Source organism: Lepidochelys kempii, chromosome 8 (assembly GCF_965140265.1).
Source record: "Lepidochelys kempii isolate rLepKem1 chromosome 8, rLepKem1.hap2, whole genome shotgun sequence".
NCBI lineage: Eukaryota > Metazoa > Chordata > Testudines > Cheloniidae > Lepidochelys > Lepidochelys kempii.
In genome coordinates this window covers 36079160-36097597 of record NC_133263.1, presented here as the reverse complement: position 1 = coordinate 36097597, position 18438 = coordinate 36079160, and the positions used below count along the sequence as shown (strand labels likewise).

The window sequence follows — 18438 nt, the reverse complement described above, 5'->3', positions numbered from 1 at the left end:
ACTGTGGGGTCAGGGCTCCATGGGTTGAGGGGGCTGGACGTGGGAGTGGGCTGCTCTGGGTGGAACCATCCTCCCTTAAGCACATGAAGGGTAAGAGAACGTGGACAAAGGCAGCTGATGCTGGCTGTCCCTCTGCTCAGCGAAACCCACCCTGAGTGGGGCTGGAGCACATAAGCGCAAGGGAGAGCCATGCTGTCATGGGAGGAGTGGGTGGACTGCAGGAGCTATGTGGAGGTACTAGCACCCATGAACATCCTGAGAGCTATGCACAAACCGCTGGCCTGTAGCATAGGACCTGTCCTCCCCAGGGATGTGGAGGAAGCTCTGCAAGTTGAAGGCTGGAGCGGGCCAGGGCCCATGTGCAGAGGGGACAAGCTGGACTGTTTGTCTGGCGCTCCAGAGGGATTCATTCTTATCTGCATGAGTCTGAAAGTTTCCTGCCAACTCTTTAATGCCTGGGTGAATCCAAGCTGAGAAGTCATCAAGGCCTAAATTGGTGCCTGATTTCATTCCTTCACTATTAAATTGAGGGGGCTGGCCTGGCCTGTCTCAGCTCATTGCCAAGGCTGCTGCTTCCTCTCCGGCTCCATGGAAGGGGCTTTTCATACCCACTACTGCCGCAGAATCAGGGCGAGCCCTGGGGGAAAGGTCGGGAGTGGCAGGCTGGGATCACTGAGAGGAACAGGGAGTGGGACACAGTAGGGTCTGACAGGCTGATCCCTGAGCCATGCTCAAGAGCTCCCTCCCAAGAAAGCCAAGGGGCTCGATGGTCTGAGGGGCTGAGCACACAGCATACCCATGGAAACTGATTAAAGTGGTGGGAGCTCACCTCTGACCATCAGGCTGATGAGATTGAGCTCATGCCATAATACCCATCGGCTGCCCCCCATCCCAGGGGGAGCAGCCACACACCTGCCCTCCAGCCCCACCACAGACAGCACTGTGGTCTGGACAGAGAGGCAACAAAGTGGGGATGGTGGACAGCCTCTCCTCTTCACTTCCGTCCCTGGATCCTGCCCTGCCTTTGAGCCCAGAGGCTCGGGGAAGCCGGAGCATGTCCGAATAATTGCACACCGAGATGCGCCTCAGTGAGAATGGCAGTGTGGGGCCCATGTTCATTGTGTCGCAGGGTCGCCTGGTACAGTTCCAGAGAAAGCGTTTGTTTCTAGCGTCTGGCCCTGGCTCCTCTCGCTAGGCTCTCCTCTGCTCGTGCCCCACACCAATAAGACCGGCTCTGGCTGCAGAGGGAATTCTGCCCACAGTTATGTTGCCTCCTTCAGCTGGGCCAAGGTTTGCAGAGCTGTGTTCCTCCCAAACCTTTTCTTCCCCTGCTTGTGGCTCCCAAAGGTGGGCCCTGGCCTAGTTATTATGGCAGTTGGACTCCTTGAACTTGTTTAAAGGTGGCTGCTGCCTGGCTTGAATCACCTCTGTTCTTCCCCAATGGTTACTGTCATAACCATACAGCTAAGTGTAGCCTAGAATTCCTTCTTACCTGTAAGGGGTTAAGAAGCTCAAATAACCTGGTTGGCACTTGACCAAAAGGACCAATGTGAAAAGAAGATACTTTCAAATCTTGCTGGGGGGAAGGCTTTGTTTTGTGTGTTCTCTTGGGAAGCAGAGAAGCATCAGGTTAGAAAACTCCTTCTCCTATAAACCATTCTAAAAGTCTCTTATATAACAAAAACTGTAAGTAAAAACCAGGCAAGGTGTGTTAGATTATCTTTTGTTCTGCTTGTGAATTTTTCCTTTGCTGGAGGGAGGTTTATTCCTGTTTTTTGTAACTTTGAATCTAAGCCTAGAGGAAGTTCTGCTGTGTTTTTGAATCTTTTGTTACCCTGTAAAGTTATTTTCCATCCTGATGGAAAATACAGAGGTCATTTTTACCTTTATTTAAAATAAAATCCTTCTTTTAAGAACCTGACTGATTGCTCTATTGTCCTAAGACCCAGGGGTTTGGGTCTGTGATTACTTTGTAACCAATTGGTTAGGATACGATTCTCAAGCCTTTCCAGGAAAGGGGATGTAAGGGCCTGGGGGGATATTTTGGGGTAATAGGAACTCCAAGTGGTCCTTTCCCTGATTCTTTGTTAAACCACTTGGTGGTGGCAGCGTACACTCCAAGGGCAAAGAATTTGTGCCTTGGGGAAGTTTTAACCTAAGCTGGTAGAAATAAGCTTGGGGGTCTTTCATGCGGGTCCCCACATCTGTATCCTAGAGTTCAGAGTGGGGAGGGAACCCTGACAGCCACCAAGGGCCTCAAGGGGCCTTTTAGGCAGCCTGGGATCACCAGGGAACACTGAAGCATTGGTCATTACCCCTTGCCCCAGTCACATCCCCTGCACCAGCTGCAGGGAGGGGAAGCTGTAGAGCCAGGGTGCCAGTTTCATGCCACAGGAAGGTCCCCTCCATTGGGGTGATCCTCCACTGTTGACTCTGCTGGATGTAGGGCCATTCTACACCATCAGTGCAGTGCAAAGCTGCTGCAGTACAAGGGCCTGCTAATTTTTTTGCATCGCCTGGCAGCTATCTGCATCTGTGATCAGGAGCAGGATGTTGGAGAACCGCCCTGCCAAGGGTATGCTGCTGGCCAGAGAAGACAGTGCGAAGAGGACTATGGCTTGGAAGTCTGATAGAATTGCATCCCAATTGTCTATGGCCTCAGCTGACCACAGAATGGGAAGCACAGAAAGATACAGGGAAAATACCCTCTCCCTTGCATTGGCATTGATAAGAGATGGAGAATTGGTCAAGAAATAATTGTCTCAAATTAAGGAAGGCATCCGCTCTAAAGGCCAGCAGCCTTTCACGATGTGTATAGAAACTGCTCACCCATGGTACCATTGGCGAAGCATCATGTAGACACGCTTGCTCATTAGGATCACAGTTTGTGGATGTTTTCCCGAGGAATGGCAGAATGGAACACTGACGCACAAGGAGCGTTTCCCTGTGAAAAACAGCCACAAACTGCGACTCAGGTGATACAACCCATCTGATGGTGAGAACGGCTTCCATGGCTAAAGGTTCAGCTGTTTGTGATGCTTGATTACCAAAGTGCATGCTGCAGAATTGGTGGGAATTTTCTGATGAAACATTTTTGTCAGAAGATGCTAATTCATCACAATGAAAACCGTTTGCAGGAAAGGATTGTCTTCTTCGGTGAATTTCTCCTGTCAACAATTATTTGGAATTTTTTCTTCAAAATGAATGAAAAGTCCCATTTTGATGTTTTTGAAACAAAATATTCCGTTTTTTCCATTTGAAATTATTTTTTGTTGTGAAATGTAAGCTGATTATAGTAAAACGATTTACAAAAAGGTCAACGTCTACCAAAATTCCCAAAGAAAATGTTTCAATTGACCTGAACAGATTTTTTTTTAATTGTTGGTTTGTGAAAAAATTTGAACTTTCAACTTTTCCTCCCAATTTGGGTGTGAAAATTTAAAAAAAAAATCTCAGACATTTTCCTGAGACGGGACAAGAATTTCCCACCCAGCTCTAAAGTTCGAAGCAGCACTCGGGAAGCATCTATTCGCAGCGCTGAATTGTCAGGGGGCTGAATGTGTCTATGTGCTCATCTGAAAAGGTGCCTCTAAGAATAGCTGGTTTCAGAGTAACAGCCGTGTTAGTCTGTCTTTGCAAAAAGAAAAGGAGGACTTGTGGCACCTTAGAGACTAACCAATTTATTTGAGCATAAGCTTTCGTGAGCTACAGCTCACTTCATTGGATGTATACTGTGGAAAGTGTAGAAGATCTTTTTATATACACACAAAGCATGAAAAAATACCTCCTCCCACCCCACTCTCCTGCTGGGTGTGATCACTTTAGATAAGCTATTACCAGCAGGAGAGTGGGGTAGGAGGAGGTATTTTTTCATGCTTTGTGTGTATATAAAAAGATCTTCTACACTTTCCACAGTATACATCCGATGAAGTGAGCTGTAGCTCACGAAAGCTTATGCTCAAATAAATTGGTTAGTCTCTAAGGTGCCACAAGTACTCCTTTTCTTTCTAAGAATAACTGTGAGCAGGAACGGTTGGGCAGCTCACATGAACCTCCTAAGGCTGAATCACTACTCCACTACCCCAGCTTTAAGTAAGTATAACTTTATTTGTATCCCAAGAAATGGCCAGCTGTGTAATTCAAGCCATCTGCCCCCTAGCCCACTCGTAGCCAGATTAAAGCCCTGCTTCCCTGAGCCAGCTAACAGCTGGGCTTTTCGCATCTTCAGGAGGTAGCTCCATGATTACCAGCTAGTCCCGTTCACCAGCTTGTTTGCTGCTCCCTTAAATACCTATTTCTTAAAGAGGCCATGTCATGCAATAGGATTGACTGGCGTCAAACTCCTCAAAAGGGTTAGACTGCCAGTTACTGATTTGTTTTTCCAAGGATTTTGTTTTTTCCTGCTTGATTTTGACATTAGAAATTCAGATCTCATCCGCCCTGGAAGATTATGATGCCTGGAGAACCAATTACAATTACAGGTGAATGCTGAGGACCAGAATGGGGAAAGGGTTTTCAGTCTGTTTGGGTGAGACCCTCACCCCCGTTCTGGTACCTTTAGGCTGAACAAAAGGGCCGGGGCAGCGTAACTGGGCCCTAGGAGACCAAGTGGCAGCCCTGGTACAGGAGCTCTGGTTGAGAGCCGTAAGGCCTCTTCCCGAGAACCCCCTGCATAGAGGGTGTATCAAAGGACACAGCACCCAACACTGCAGAGATTCTGAGTAGCGTTGCAGCCCATAGGGCAGCCTGCGGGGAGGCTGTCATAAATTGGAGAGGCCGCTAGAGCTGTCTAAGTTCCACCAGGGCCTCCAAAGCCCCCAGAACAGCCCAGGAGTGGGAGAGCACAAAGTTGACTTAACAGCGCCTTTGCACCCTCTCCCCAGGTTGTGAGTTCTGGACTGCACCCCTGAGCGGCTCACTACAGCATCCCAACCTTGGAGTTGTTTGGCCCCGATTTAACATCAATGACTGATTTGGTCCTGCTTTGAGCAGGGGGTTGGACTAGATGACCTCCTGAGGTCCCTTCCAACCCTGATATTCTATGATTCTATGATTATGCAGAATGGATGTCTTCATTAAAGATTCAACACCTTCACCTTTCCCATGAAGGAGGGAGAGGCCACAATAAATATCCCAAAGCCCTCTGAGATGTCCTGCTGCAATACCAGGGATGACCAGATTTGCTATACCCACAACTTCTACAGTGAACAGGGTCACATACATTCTTAAAAAGACTCCTTCCAGACCTCCTTCTCCATTATAAAGCAGCAAAAAAAGGATACAAACCCAATGCTTAAAACCCCTTTGCAGGTCACCTTTCTTTTAATTTTTCAAAGAAAAAGGGGCAAATGTTTTTACTCTCTTCCCCCTTACTTTCCTTTTACCCCTCTTAACATAAACCAGCATGCCTCATTTTAAATATCAAAGGGTTTGGCTGCAAAGAAAGCCAAAGGCTGTTGTTTCACCCTAGCCTCTGTCATTCCCTCTCACTTTCCCTCTTCTGCCTCTGTTCTCTCATCCCTCCACCCTTTCTTTCCCTCCGTTTTTGGGATGCATTCCCCTCCCACTCTCCTAAGTGCTTCATCTGATGAAACCAAATCGGGGCCCTAACCCAGCTCCCAATTCAGCTTCCTAGTTTAAACCTTCCAGGCAAAGCTGCCCAGCTGCCCCGGACCCCTCAAACAGGCTGGGAGTGAAGGAGGTGGTGTCCCATTGCTGTGATGCTCCAAAGGGAAACCAAGGCTGCTTCTAAGGGTAAACATGGGTCAAAACAAGGCTACAACGGGAGAGGTGTTAGGTCAGCAGTTCAGCTTCCTAAGGAGAGGGAGGATCAAAAGGAGGAAAGGGAGCGTGGTCCTGGGGCAGCAGGGGGCAGGGAAGAGAGGGTGGCCCTTTCAGCAGCAGTTTTGTGGCCCAACAGCCACACGATTTCCAGTGTTGACACCCTCTCTAAATTCAGTTTCTATTGACAAAACCCAACACTGGGCTCGTGCTAGAAAGTGCATGTTTGAAAGTGGCCATGTGGCTTGCAACTAATGCTGGAAGGGGGGTTATGGGGGGCTTCCTGGAGGCTGGGGGGAAGGGGCTGATGACTTCACTTTAAATACCTGAGACAAGGCCCCTGGCAGTAGTAAGCCACTCCCTGGTAGCCCTGCGTGGGTGGCTGATGCAATCTGCAATTCAGTGGGACAGGTCTGCGGCGCAGACCCTGGCCAAGGTTTCGGCACTATTCGACACTGCTGTGGAGTCCTAAGAGAAGAAGTGCTGGAAGGCGTAAGGGGAGCTGGGGCAGTGGCACCACAAGGCCTGAAAAAGTGGGGGGACCCACTGTGACTGTGGTGACTGGGTTTCCTGTAGTGGCCTTTGAAGAGCATCTGCCATGTAGAGCTGCGGGCCTTTGCTCACTGGGTCCTTGGAGCAAGAGTGAAATTCTGCAATGGCAGCAGTTACCCAAGTCTGGGGGGTAGGAAACCCAGGGTTGTGGCAGGTGCTCAGCTTGGGACCCCTTCCCAGTGCCAGAGGGTGGGTGGGTGCTCAGCACTTTCAGAACATCAGGCAGGTTTGAGGTGTCTTGGAAGATCTCGGCTGAACGCGGGGCGAACGCACATCCTGCTGCAGCTGATTGCTCTGTTGGGCTCAGACTGCAAAGCTGCATTTTTCACCACAGCCATTTTCACTATTGCACGGCCACTGCCTTCTTCACGGTAGCAAATTCAAAGAGGTGATGCTGTGCAGTGACACACTGAGGGGCCCCACCCTCTAACTCGCTCACTGACCCTTTATCGTTCTCAGTGAGCATGGGGACTGATTCCCTGCACAGCATTACTGGGTAGGCAGGTGGATGGCCAATGCTTTATAAGGCTTCATTATTATCACTAGTATTGCCCTAACACCTCAGGATCCCAGCCAGGGATCAGAGCTGCAAAGCACTGGGCATTGACATACTAATGTCTCAGTGCCACTCCCTGACCCAGAAAGCTTGCAGTGTAATAAGACACAGACAAGAGGTGACCGGTGACTAATAGACAGGCAGGTAGGAGTGGAAAGGGATCAGGGTTGTAGCAGAAACAGATGTGTGTGATCAGTGATATGAGCTGCCAGCCTACCCAATGCCAGTGATTCGTTAGGCATCCTGGCAGATGTAGGTTTTACGAAGGGATTCAAACACAGACCCAGTGACGGCTTTCTGGGCTCTAATGGGGAATTTTTCCCACGCACAAGGGGCAGCACAGGAGGAAGTGTGACGGTGCTTACAGGGGAAGCAGACAGGCAGGTGATTGAAGCTGGCATTGTTGGGAGGCAGAAGCTGGCGCTGGCATTGTGATAAGCAGTTAGACTGGAAAGGTGGGGGAGGGCTCTCTAGTGTGAGGCCTGAAAGGTGAGGACAGGAAGCGTGTGCTTGATGCGCTGGAGAAGGGGAGCCAGTGAAGGACAGCAGGCGAGGACAAACCTGGCATTGCCAACTCCAAGCACTGAAATATCATAAGACCACTCCAAAGTTATGAGATTTAATAAATAACTCTTGAGTTCTTTTAACTGATCCTCTAGCTTTTGAGCTGTCAGGGCTCACATTTTAAGCTTGTCTCCACACCCTCAAGGGCTAGAAACTTTAATTTTAAAATGAAAGCTGAGATTTTCACCTGACTCCAGGTGCTCGGGCTTTAAGAAAAACACCAATAACATCAACAGATTTGTGAGTTTTGCTGAATTTCACTCTTGTCAAACTACTTCGTATCACCCCTCATTCTGCCCTGCAGGGCGAGTTCCATCACATGGAAATGAGTTCCTGACCAGAGTGATCCCTTCCTTTTTGCAAAACAGGAGGAACGTCGGAGAGGCCATCCACCTGATCTCATATCTCTAATCAGCACCCACAATGGAGATTCCACAGCCTGCCTTGGCAGCCTCTTCCTTTGCTAAATTGTTTGCAACAATTACCGTCACAGCTAACCTAAATTTCCCCTCCTGCAGCTGAAGCCCATTTGTTACTCTGTGTTCTGTTTGTACTGACTAATGAGAAGCTCTGGGCCCTTGCCTCCTTACCGCACCCTCCCAAAAAATCAGCACACCTGTGTGGGGGTGAGAAAGAATTTTAGTTCTCAGGACAGATGGTCCTGTTGGATATGCTGGAGCACTCTGTCTACAAAGCAGTGCCAGCTTCCCCCATACTATCTTCTTTTATCCAGCCTGAACACATTCACTCCTTTTAGCCTATCCATGTCTACCTTCCAGACCTTTTACCTTTGTTGTTGGCAGCCTTTGAGCTCCCCATAGAGAGAACCCATGTGAATGGTAAGAGATAATGCAATCAGAAATTGCACTGTTGGCTACCAAGATTCATGCCGCTAAGGCTGAGTGACACAAAGAACATGCAGTGACCATCTTTTGTACTTAGGGGAAGCCACCCTGAACGTAAGCATCTGCAACCCAAGTGCAGAGAAGGAAGGTGGACATTGACTCCTGGGGAGGCAGCCTGCAACCAGTCAACACCAGTGCCCAAGAGGGAATCAAAGCGAGGTGACACCTCTCATCAGAGATGAAATGAGACCATCATAGTCAAGGTCAAAAGATTTTTATCCCTCACCAACAGGAAAGAGTTTTCACAGAGATTAGAAATAGACTCTCTAACACTCAGGCCCATTGACACGTCCTGGACCTGACTCAGCCAACACTCAGCTTTGGGCTTGTCTACATGATGCAATAGTGCGCATCAGTGGGGCGTGAATTCTAATGCACACCAACATGTCGTGCACTAACTGGCCTGCATATACACTGTTGGCGCACACTAAAAGTTCCCTAGTGCGCATTAACATAGTCCCATTCCAAACAGTACCTTGTTAGCATGCACTTTTAATGTGCACCAGCAGGGTCTACCCAAGCCAGTTAGTGGGTGAATCATTGGTGTGCATCAGAATTCACACCCCACTGCTGTGCACTACTGCGCCGAATAGACAAGCCCTGAGATTTAAGACATGGTGAGACCCTGACTCTGATTGAACTTGGTCTTGTGTGTTGGAGTGGCCTGCCCACAGAGAAGAGTTCAATACTAAGATATTAAATAGCATGGAAGGAGTTTGCTTTATACATATGCTAGGATCCATATATTTACTTGCATTACACTCATAAGTCTTTGTAACTGTACTGGTGTAATGATATATCAAATTGCCTAGGCTGTCTTTTCCAATCATTCTTTCCATCGTTAATGCTTATGGCGACACATGCAGAACAATGGTTATTTATGCAACTGAACTGAGCTGGATTTTTATACATAAAGTTGTTTACATTTCTTTTCTTGCTGGTTAATTAGTCATAATAACATAGACCCGCATTTGCTATATTGGCAGTACTGAGTCCTGTGTTTGGAAAGAACACGAGTGAAATTAGGCCTTGTTCTGCACTGAAGGCAGCAGCCTCCTGAAGAGTTGTGTTAAGGTTTTTTTGAATGGAATTGGAGCACTCTCTGGCCATTCATCTTCTGTGGAAGAAATGCACTGGCAGTGGCCAACATTTTCAAACTTAGGGGCCATGATAGCTGTCTAAGACTCTGACATGGGGCACCCCCTTTGAAAAAAGTTTGCTGAATTTTCTTTTAAATTAAAGATCCCCCTGCTGTTTTGAAGTCCTAATTAAGTGAAAATATTTCCATGAACTCAAATAACACAGATGACTTATAAGAAAAATGATTTGATCTCAGTGGTAAAGGAAACTCACTTACAGGTTCCCTAAAGGACCAAATCCTGCATTGCCTACTGGAGGTGTGCTGGGAGGGGAGAAGCAGAGAGATACTGTCAGTGTGCTATGTGTCTGAGCTGCTGTGCCAGTGCATAGGGGAAGGCAGCGTGATCTAGTGGATAAAGCACTGGTCTGGGAGTCAGGAAGAGACCTGGGCTCTGTGGCCCTGTTGTACGATCTTGGGTGAGTCATTTTGCCTCTCTCTGCATTGGTTTCCTCACCCACCCTGTGTCTGTCTTCAGTATTTAGACTGTACGCTCTTTGAGGCAGGCACTGTCTTTCACTGTGTGAGTGTTTCAGGGCAAACCCCTGTCACAGGCACCCTCCTGAAGCCAATTTCAGCAATACAGGTGCAGCCCACCTCTGTTTCCCCTTCATCTGACCGTGCAAAGGACTAGCATCTCTCAAACCCTTTATGCAGCAACACTGGCACAGTCCACAGATCCCTCATGGGGAAATCAGTTCTTCCCCAAACCCCAAAGTTACAATGCAGCAGCTCTTGAATCTCATTCAGAGGTCACCATTTCCAGGTCCCCCACCAGATGGCAAGTATGAAAAATTGGGACAGGGGGTGGGAGGTAATAGGCACCTATGTAAGACAAACCCCAAATATTGGGACTGTCGATATAAAAATCAGGACATCTGGTCACCCTGCCCACCAGAGAGTAATTAACCCCTCTGCCCCAGGGCCTCATTCTCCAGGCCATCCACCCAAGACTCCTAGGCCCACTCCTCTCCCTTGTGTCTTCTCCTGTGGCCCCAACTCAGATCTTCTGTGAGAGGACTCCCTGCAGTGTCTCACTCCCCGAAACCTCCTCCGCTGTTAGTTCTACCCTGCCCTTGGGATCTACCTTCCCGAGCCAATCCCTAGCTCTGGGCCCAGCTTACACTGCCCACACTGGCTCTTCTCATTCTTAGGGGCCACTAGACAAGCCTTCCCATAATGCAGCAGGGCTCCCCAGCCCTCCCAACTGCAGCACCTTCCTCACCCCTCTGCTCTCAGGCTGCTCTTACCTGTCCCTGCCTCACTTCTCCTCGGGTGCAGTCTCTCCTCTTTACATGGGCCAGTTGCTTCTCATCAGCCCAGTTGGGAGGTGATTGAGCAGGCCCAGGGGCTGGTCCTAAAGGGGCCAGTCATCCTGCAACAGTGCGTGTGTGTGTACAGCATGGAACTCAGTGGGGCCCGGATCGCCCCTCTGCACAGCCATGTGATAAAGAAGAAGAAGAAGGTATCAGGTTACCGGCAGTAAGAATGCGACAGGCAGCAGAGAGAGTCCTTACTATAAGCAGCTGCAAAGCATCAGGCTGGAGCTGAAAGCAGCACAGTGCTACTGGGGATATACGAGGGTGCTGTTGGTCCGAGGTACTTATCCGGCCTTGTTACTGCACTATTTGAGCACCTTGTGATGTTTGATGTAGTTCTCCTCACACCATCCCTGGCAGGGAAGGAAGGACCATTAACCCCACATTACAGATGGGGAACTAAGGCAACAGGGCGGCTATGGCCCAGATCCTCAAGAGCACATAGGCTCCTAACTTGCACTGAAATCACTGGGAGTGAGGTGCCAAGTGACTTGCCCCAGGTCACACAGGAAGCCTGTGGTAGAGCAGGGACCCTAACCCCTGGACCATCTTATTACCCTTCATACCAGCCTTGGGCTCTGCTCCTGCAGTCAGATCCATGCTGGCAGACCCATCTGCCCTCCACCCTTCCAACCTTGCTCCCATGAGAATTTCTTCACCATCTAGGCTCCACCCAGTCCTGAGCAGCTGATGGCAGAGAACTTTGCTTAGGGATAAAACACAGAGTGAAAACTTTAGTGAGGCTTGGGAAAATGAAGGCTTTGCTGAATGTTGTGTAGGGGAATTTGCATAAATCAGAGTAGAAACGTATGTAAATGGGAGTGCGCAAATGTATGCTAATGTATGCAAATGACAGCAGACACATCCAAAGTGGTTGCTGTTTCCTGGTTTGTTACTAAATATTTCATGTGAAAATGTTGCTAACACATACAGAGGTCGGGCATGGAACCAGGTCTATGGAGCCCAGAGCTCTTTTCCCAGCTCTGAAACTGACTCACTAGATGACCTTGGGCAACTCAGTTTCCCTATCTGCAAAATGGGTTAATGGGACTGACTCACCTTTGTAAAGTCCTTTGAGATTTCTGGATGAAACATGCTATATACATGCAAATGAATTGGTAATTATAAATGAATGATCAGTTAACTATTAATTACTAATTAGGATATATTAAACAGGGTTTAGATGCTCTGTGACAGGCATCCACTGCACAAAACGGGGGACAGCAAAGAACAATAAATTCACTTACAAAAAGTAAAAGAACAGACCAAATTCAGAACTGGTTCAATTCCACTGACTTCCACAGAACTTCACCTACTCCCCCCAGCTCTGAATTTGGTCTCACCTAATGAGTCACACAGGCTATTCAAGGCCAGAATATAGTGGGGGATGGCCAGCTTTGCAGTTAATGAATGAAGACACATTGGTTATGACATATCAGGCCAAATTCAGCCCTAGTGCAAGCAGATGGATCTCTGTGGATTTTAGTGGTGTTGCACCTGCTTACACCAATGATGAATTTGCCCCCACCCCAGCTGCTTCAACCTCTCATAACTATGATGCTTTCATAACTGTGACACAACAGACTGTTGAGCAGCACAAGGCAGCTGGAACAGAGGGAAAGAATCTGGCTCCCTCCTGGTAACGAAGAGGTGTTTCCTAGCAGGGCTGTCAGTTATAGTGCTGACGTTATGTAAGCATTTTGCAGTTGTTTCTGGGGTGTGTTTTTCCCTATGTACTGGGCTTAGAATTTAAGACACATTATAAATAAACCTAAGTACATACATAAATAGCAAAACAAGTTCTTGGAATACAGAACACAGTCCGACTGTATTCTCTCCAAACCATTGGTCTGCCATTTCACAACTTCACACCTTTAGCGTGCCCAGCACCTTCAAATCATTCCTCCTCCAATGGTGGATCACCGTTGCATCTTTCTTGTGCCCTAATTCTTCAGGGGAGAGCTGTTCTGCAAGTGATCTGAAAGAAGGCTTTATTCCTCCATTAGTTCGAAGCTTGCGGAATATATTCATGATTCCATTGATATTAGCATGTGTCGCTTTACACCAGTTCTTTTATTAGATTGTTAATTGATGCCCTGTATGTTCACTGAAGCCATGTTGCTGCTGCTTCTGGCTTTGGTCAGGGCAGAATCTCTCAGAGGGTCACCACTATTGCCGTTAGCTCTTGGCCAGACCTCGGAAGAGCCGTTTCAATGAACTGATGTGAAGTTTCTCCCAGTCTCAGGTTGTCAGTCCTGGTGGGCAGCACAATTTGCTGCTCTCCAGCTTGCAAAGTGTCCAGCCCGCCCTCCCTGTTGCTAAACTACCATCTAGCAGAAGGCATCAAGGAGGACAACCATGCCCTAAGACATTGACATGAATTAAAACTCATTCTTAGGGAAATGAGTAGCTACTTGGGACTCAAACAAACATCAGCCAAACACTGTTTGCTTTTGTCCATGCTGGTTCTGCATTAGTCAAGCAATGGGTTTGCCACCTCTTTTCTAAACAGACTGCTCCACAACATCATTGATCTCACATTAGGAAACTTTCCCTAATATTCACGCACATTCATTGCGTCACTGCGACCTCGCTATGCGCTGGTACCATCCTGAATAATCTGCCTCCCTGCTTGGTACCTGCACCCTTGTGAAACTGTTCTCACATTCCCATCCAGAATCATTCCAGATCTTTGTACTCTCTCCTCTCACATCAGACCGGGCACCTCACTAACCACTCTCATCGCTCTTCTTTGGACTCCCTGCAGCTTCCTGGCCTCTTTCTGCTGCTGTGATCCCACATGTACTGCAGTGCAAGAATCACCTAGGACAATGACTCTGTGCTGACTAGGGCTTGGACCACTAGTGCCCATGGAAATACCTAGGGGAGGGAAGCAGAAAATCCCATGCAGATCCCCTCGCAGAGCACTCCCCAACTCATTCCACAGGGGAGTGCAAGGGATAGCAATTCCATTAGCAAACCCGATAGATTCTGGGGGATCCTGAGGAGGTCAGTGCCATCTGCACAGAAGTCCAGTGCATCCTTATCACTTCTGGACCCCAATGTGGCTCTCCTTGGTTCCCTCCAAGAGCAGCTGCATGGTCAGAGATCCCCCCTTCCCCATCAAGTCAGGATTCCCAGCACAGAGGGGGCTGTGAAATAGCAAATCAAGCTACAGGTTGCATTAAGTCTCCATGGGTTGTTCCATGAGGGTTGGGGGTGGGCAATGCCTGCATCTCCAGTCCCACAATGAGCCCTCTGTATTGCCCCAGAACCTGCCCCCTGCAGATCTCTAACCCCCCACTGGGGGCTCCACCGGGTCCTGGGGCAGAGACAGCACAGTGCACCAGAAGTGACTGCTTCCTTCACAGAGAGCAGGAGAGCTGCACAGAGAGGAACTGTTGTTAGCCACGGGATTTATAAGGAAAAGGACCATTCCAGCCTTCCCTCTCCCCATGCACCAAACCCAGTTAATCCTGGGAAAGACACCCTCCACCAGGGCATCTGAAGGGAATGAACCTAACATCTATTGATCTAAATGTAAGGGGACTGTTGCCCCCTGACTAACATTCAGTGGGGGTGTTTTAGTTGCTAGCTCCCAGAACTAAAAAGGGGGAAGGGTCGATGGGGAATCGGGACCCTGAGACTGACAGCCCCCAAGAACAATGGGGAGAGGCCAATGCTCCAGGTCAGCCTGAAAGACAAGGGTGAGCAGGCTAATCAGGGAGTCAGGAGGTCAGGGAGGTCCCATCCTCTGTGTGAGCTGGAATTGCCTGGGTCGGACAGAGTGGGGCTGAGCTAAGGAGAAAGCAGGGGCCCAAGCTAAGCTGGGGAGCAGAGGTGTGCCAGATCCAGAGGGACCAGAAAAGCAGCCTAGAGAGAGCAGACCCTGTCCTGGGAGCAGAGCTGCAGTAACCAGAGCCAGAGGGGCCAGAAAAGCAGCCCAGGAAGCAGGTCAGTGCTGGGAGCAGAGTCACAGAAGCAGCCTGCAGAGCAGACCTGTCCTGGGAGCAGAGCTGCAGCAACCAGAGGCAGAGGGGCCAAAGAAGCAGCCCAGGGAGCTGGAGGCAGAGCATCAGCAGCAGGGCTGAGACAGAGTGGTGGAGCTGGCGGGGGCTGGAGCAGTCTGGAGCTGGGTGCAGTGAGCAGCTGGGGAGAGCGAGGGGGAACCTGGGCAGCGGGCCCAGCTCAGGGAGATGCCTCAGCCACGAGGCTCTGCAGGCCAGGCTTGGATCATAACCCCGACAGGGCGGGGGCGACACTAGAAAGAAAGGTCCTACCACTTAGAGCCCGAGAGCGTGTGGCCACCACCAGAGCAAGTGTCCAACCCACAGCATCCCTGCAGCACAGCCAGGGCCTGAGAAGGAGGCCTGGGACTTACAAGGAACAGACTGTGAACTGCTCTGACATTCCAGAGACACTGTTTGTGATGTTCCCTGCCACAGAGCGGGTTGATGTGTTTCCTTTAACCTTTCCCATTTTTCCTTATTCTTTTTAAAATTCATTGTTGATTAAATAACTTGCATTTGCTTTAAATTGTATATAGTGGTCAGTGGGTCAGAGAAGTGCCCAGTGCAGAGAGAGTACCCTGGAGTGGGGACACCCTAGTCCCTGTCCTAGGTGACCACAGCAGGGTTGGGGGTCGAGCCCCCCCAGGAATCCTGGGCCCAGCCTTGTTGGGGTTACGAGGACTCTGCCAGACAGGAGAGTGGAAGGGGAGTCCTCAAGGGCAGGGAGGCCACTGGGTAAAGGAAGTGGGAGCGAGGACTCAGATCCTTTCGCTAGCCCAGTTCACTGGGGTAGTGCAGAAGCCAGGAAAGTTCCCCACAATAGCGGGACTATTTCCCCGCTTACATAAAGCAAGAGCCGCTGTGGCATGAACTAAGGGTCCAGGGCAGGGGCTGCGCCACATCCCCAGCACCCCTCGTTCCAGTACCCTGGTCAAGGGCCAGATTTTTAAAGGTATTTAGGCACCTAACTCCCATTGACTTCATTGGGAATTAGGTGCTTAAACAGTTTTAAAAATCTGACCCCAAGTCCATTGGGACTGAGGCAGCAGCATACTCGTAAACTTCCAACCATGGGGGTGGGGGAGAACGGGACAGAAAACCACAGTACTAGCAATCGTTACATACATTGGGCCACTGGGGGTGGAAAGCAGGCATGTGTATTCCTAGAGTTTTATAACCCACTGTGGCCACGGATCTCCTGCTCTCTCATTTCTGCTCTCTCCCAGGTTGTTCCCCTCTGACCCTGTAGCAGCTATCACTGTTTGTTTTGTGGTGTGTGTTTAGGGAGATCTGTAAACTCCCTCTCTCCAGCAAGGGAAAGGCACAGTAGTGCTAAAAACCTTTTCTGGAGACTTAGGAACGATGGGAAGGAATTTGTGTCACTCAGAAAATAATCTGCATCATACTGCTATGTACAGCAATCACCTTTGGGAAAGTGAAAAGGGAAAGCTGCTTCCTTAGCCAACTGTTTTTTTCCCAGTAACAAAAGTGCATGCTAGTTTGCTCTTGCAGGGTCGCACGTAAGCGCTGGTTTGTTATTGTAGGGTTGCACAGGAATGCTGAGCCCTGGCGTTAACTTGTTCCAGGAAGAGAAGAAGCAAAACTCTTATTTACGAAACACCCCATCTACAGAATGTAAGTGTTTGCTGATCAAGTCAGCCCTTGCCAGCACTTACTGCACAGTGGTTTTCCCCTTAGAACAGGAAATACGGGCTCGATCCTGCAAGGTGCTAGATGTGCTCAGCTTCGAAGAGCCTGATCCAAAGCCCATTGAAATCTATGGGAATCTTTCCATTGACTTCAAGGAGTTTTGGATCAAGCCCCGAGCCGCTGGGAGATGGAGCGCAGAGCAGCTCCCAGGAACACTCTTGTTATTGGCAATTGTTGACTCTATAATGGTGACTGTTTGACAAGAGCTTTACAAAAGGATATGATACAACAGAAGACAGTAAAGGAGGGTTACATTTGGGGCCAAAGCCAGCCATGAGAGAGCTTTAGACCTGTTGGTTCCCCACCTAGATTTAAGGGGGGGGAAATATGATGCACATTAATCCGAGCAGTGAAACAAATTGAGAGAGAATCCCAGTTACCTTAGCTGTTCCTCTGCATCCTCAGCACTTAGCACCTCTGGAGAGTCCAGGAAGGTCTCCAAATGCACACCACTGAGCAGCTCGCTATACAGCTCCTTGCTTGGCAAGTCCCTCTTCTCCAAGTCAGCATCACTTCTCCTTGATGCCGCGCTACCCTGCTTCTCCGTTACCTCCTTGCCATCAAAGTCCCTCTCCTTCCTCAGCTCAAACTCTGTATGCAAGCCGTTCGTCAGCACCAAACCGTTGGCACTGCTGCTGTCACTCTCTGATTGCACTTGCTGTAGCCTGTTTCTCTGCATTTCACTCTGCTTCCACAGGTCTGGTGCCGTTTCCAGATGTTCGGCCCCATGGCCGGTGCTGTCATTGGCTGGGCTTCTGCGTTCCTTTGCTCTGGGTGGCTCAGCGCTATTCAGGAGGCGGCTGGGTTTTTCATTGGAGGGATTTGTGGGCTCTGCTGGCTGTTCACTCCCATTATTACAGGCTAACATGGCTAGCTGCAAGCCCGAGGTATGTGGCTCATTATACTCCGCAGAAGATAATGGACAGAGAATGTTTTCATTCATGTTCAGCTTGTTCTCACAGGGCTTGCCCTTGGTTAACTCAGGCTCAGTATTATCTACAAAGGAGAAGAAACAGAAACTCGTGAGCATCTGAAATTGTCACAGTTAACGATATTACTGTCTAACGACAGTTTCGAAGTGCAGAGGAATGAGACAAACACGTATTCCACCACAATTCAGACTCCTGGGCCACAGCTGCGTGGGTGCCACTTCTCGGAGGTGATGGCTGGAGTGGGCTGAAAACTTTGAAAACTCATGCCCTTGCCTTAAAATAGAAGCCAGGAGAGGTGGCATATGTCAAAATTCTTTGTGTGTATGGCCTATGCAACAGAGGAAAGCAATCATATGATCCGAACACAGCCACAGTCCCAAAATATCAGCCCCTCCTCACTGAGCAGCAGGAGACACAAGAAGGCACATGCGTGGCCTGTTTTCCAACATAACCCTCTCAGAAAAGTGCAGAGCCCGCGCCTGTGAGTCTGCACAGTCATATCAATAGTCAGTATGCCCAGTTCAAATGCACTTGTTCCCATGCTCATGCTGTGGCTCTGTCCTCCTCTAGTGTTTGGACCATATATAAAGATTTATGAGTCTTCTACAGCCTTTTAGTTAACAGTGCTTTCACAGGCATTAGAGCTACATGCTTTTAAATCCAGAGGTTCCCAGATTCAGCCCTGCTGAAAACCTGCTCTGGTGCCTACTGGACTGTGGGAGGTGTCCGTTATAGGTCAGAGTGGGGCAGATATTGCTCCTTTGAAGCCTTTGGCAGGGCCACATGGCTAATGGCTCACAAACAAGATCTCACAGGCTGTCACAGCACTGAGCAGGACTCAGTGGCTATTGACATGGGTGTATCGCTCTGTCCAAAACTCTGGCAGCCCCAACCATATCACCACAGCCCCTGTCACACCACACAGACAGAAAACAGGCTGGTGTTTGGAAGGTGCCGAACTAATCTCCACC

General features: G+C 49.2%; 1 protein-coding gene across 4 annotated transcripts in view; it reads right to left on the bottom strand.

Annotated features, from left to right (window-relative positions):
• Positions 1–18438, bottom strand: part of PSD2 (pleckstrin and Sec7 domain containing 2) — a 148228-nt gene that overhangs the window by 82758 nt on the left and 47032 nt on the right. For all 4 annotated transcript variants that reach the window (XM_073356046.1, XM_073356047.1, XM_073356048.1 and 1 more), the window contains exon 2: positions 16916–17531. In XM_073356046.1, coding sequence (XP_073212147.1) covers positions 16916–17478 — 563 coding nt within the window. In that variant the 5' untranslated portion in view covers positions 17479–17531. The remainder of the gene's footprint in view (positions 1–16915; positions 17532–18438) is intronic.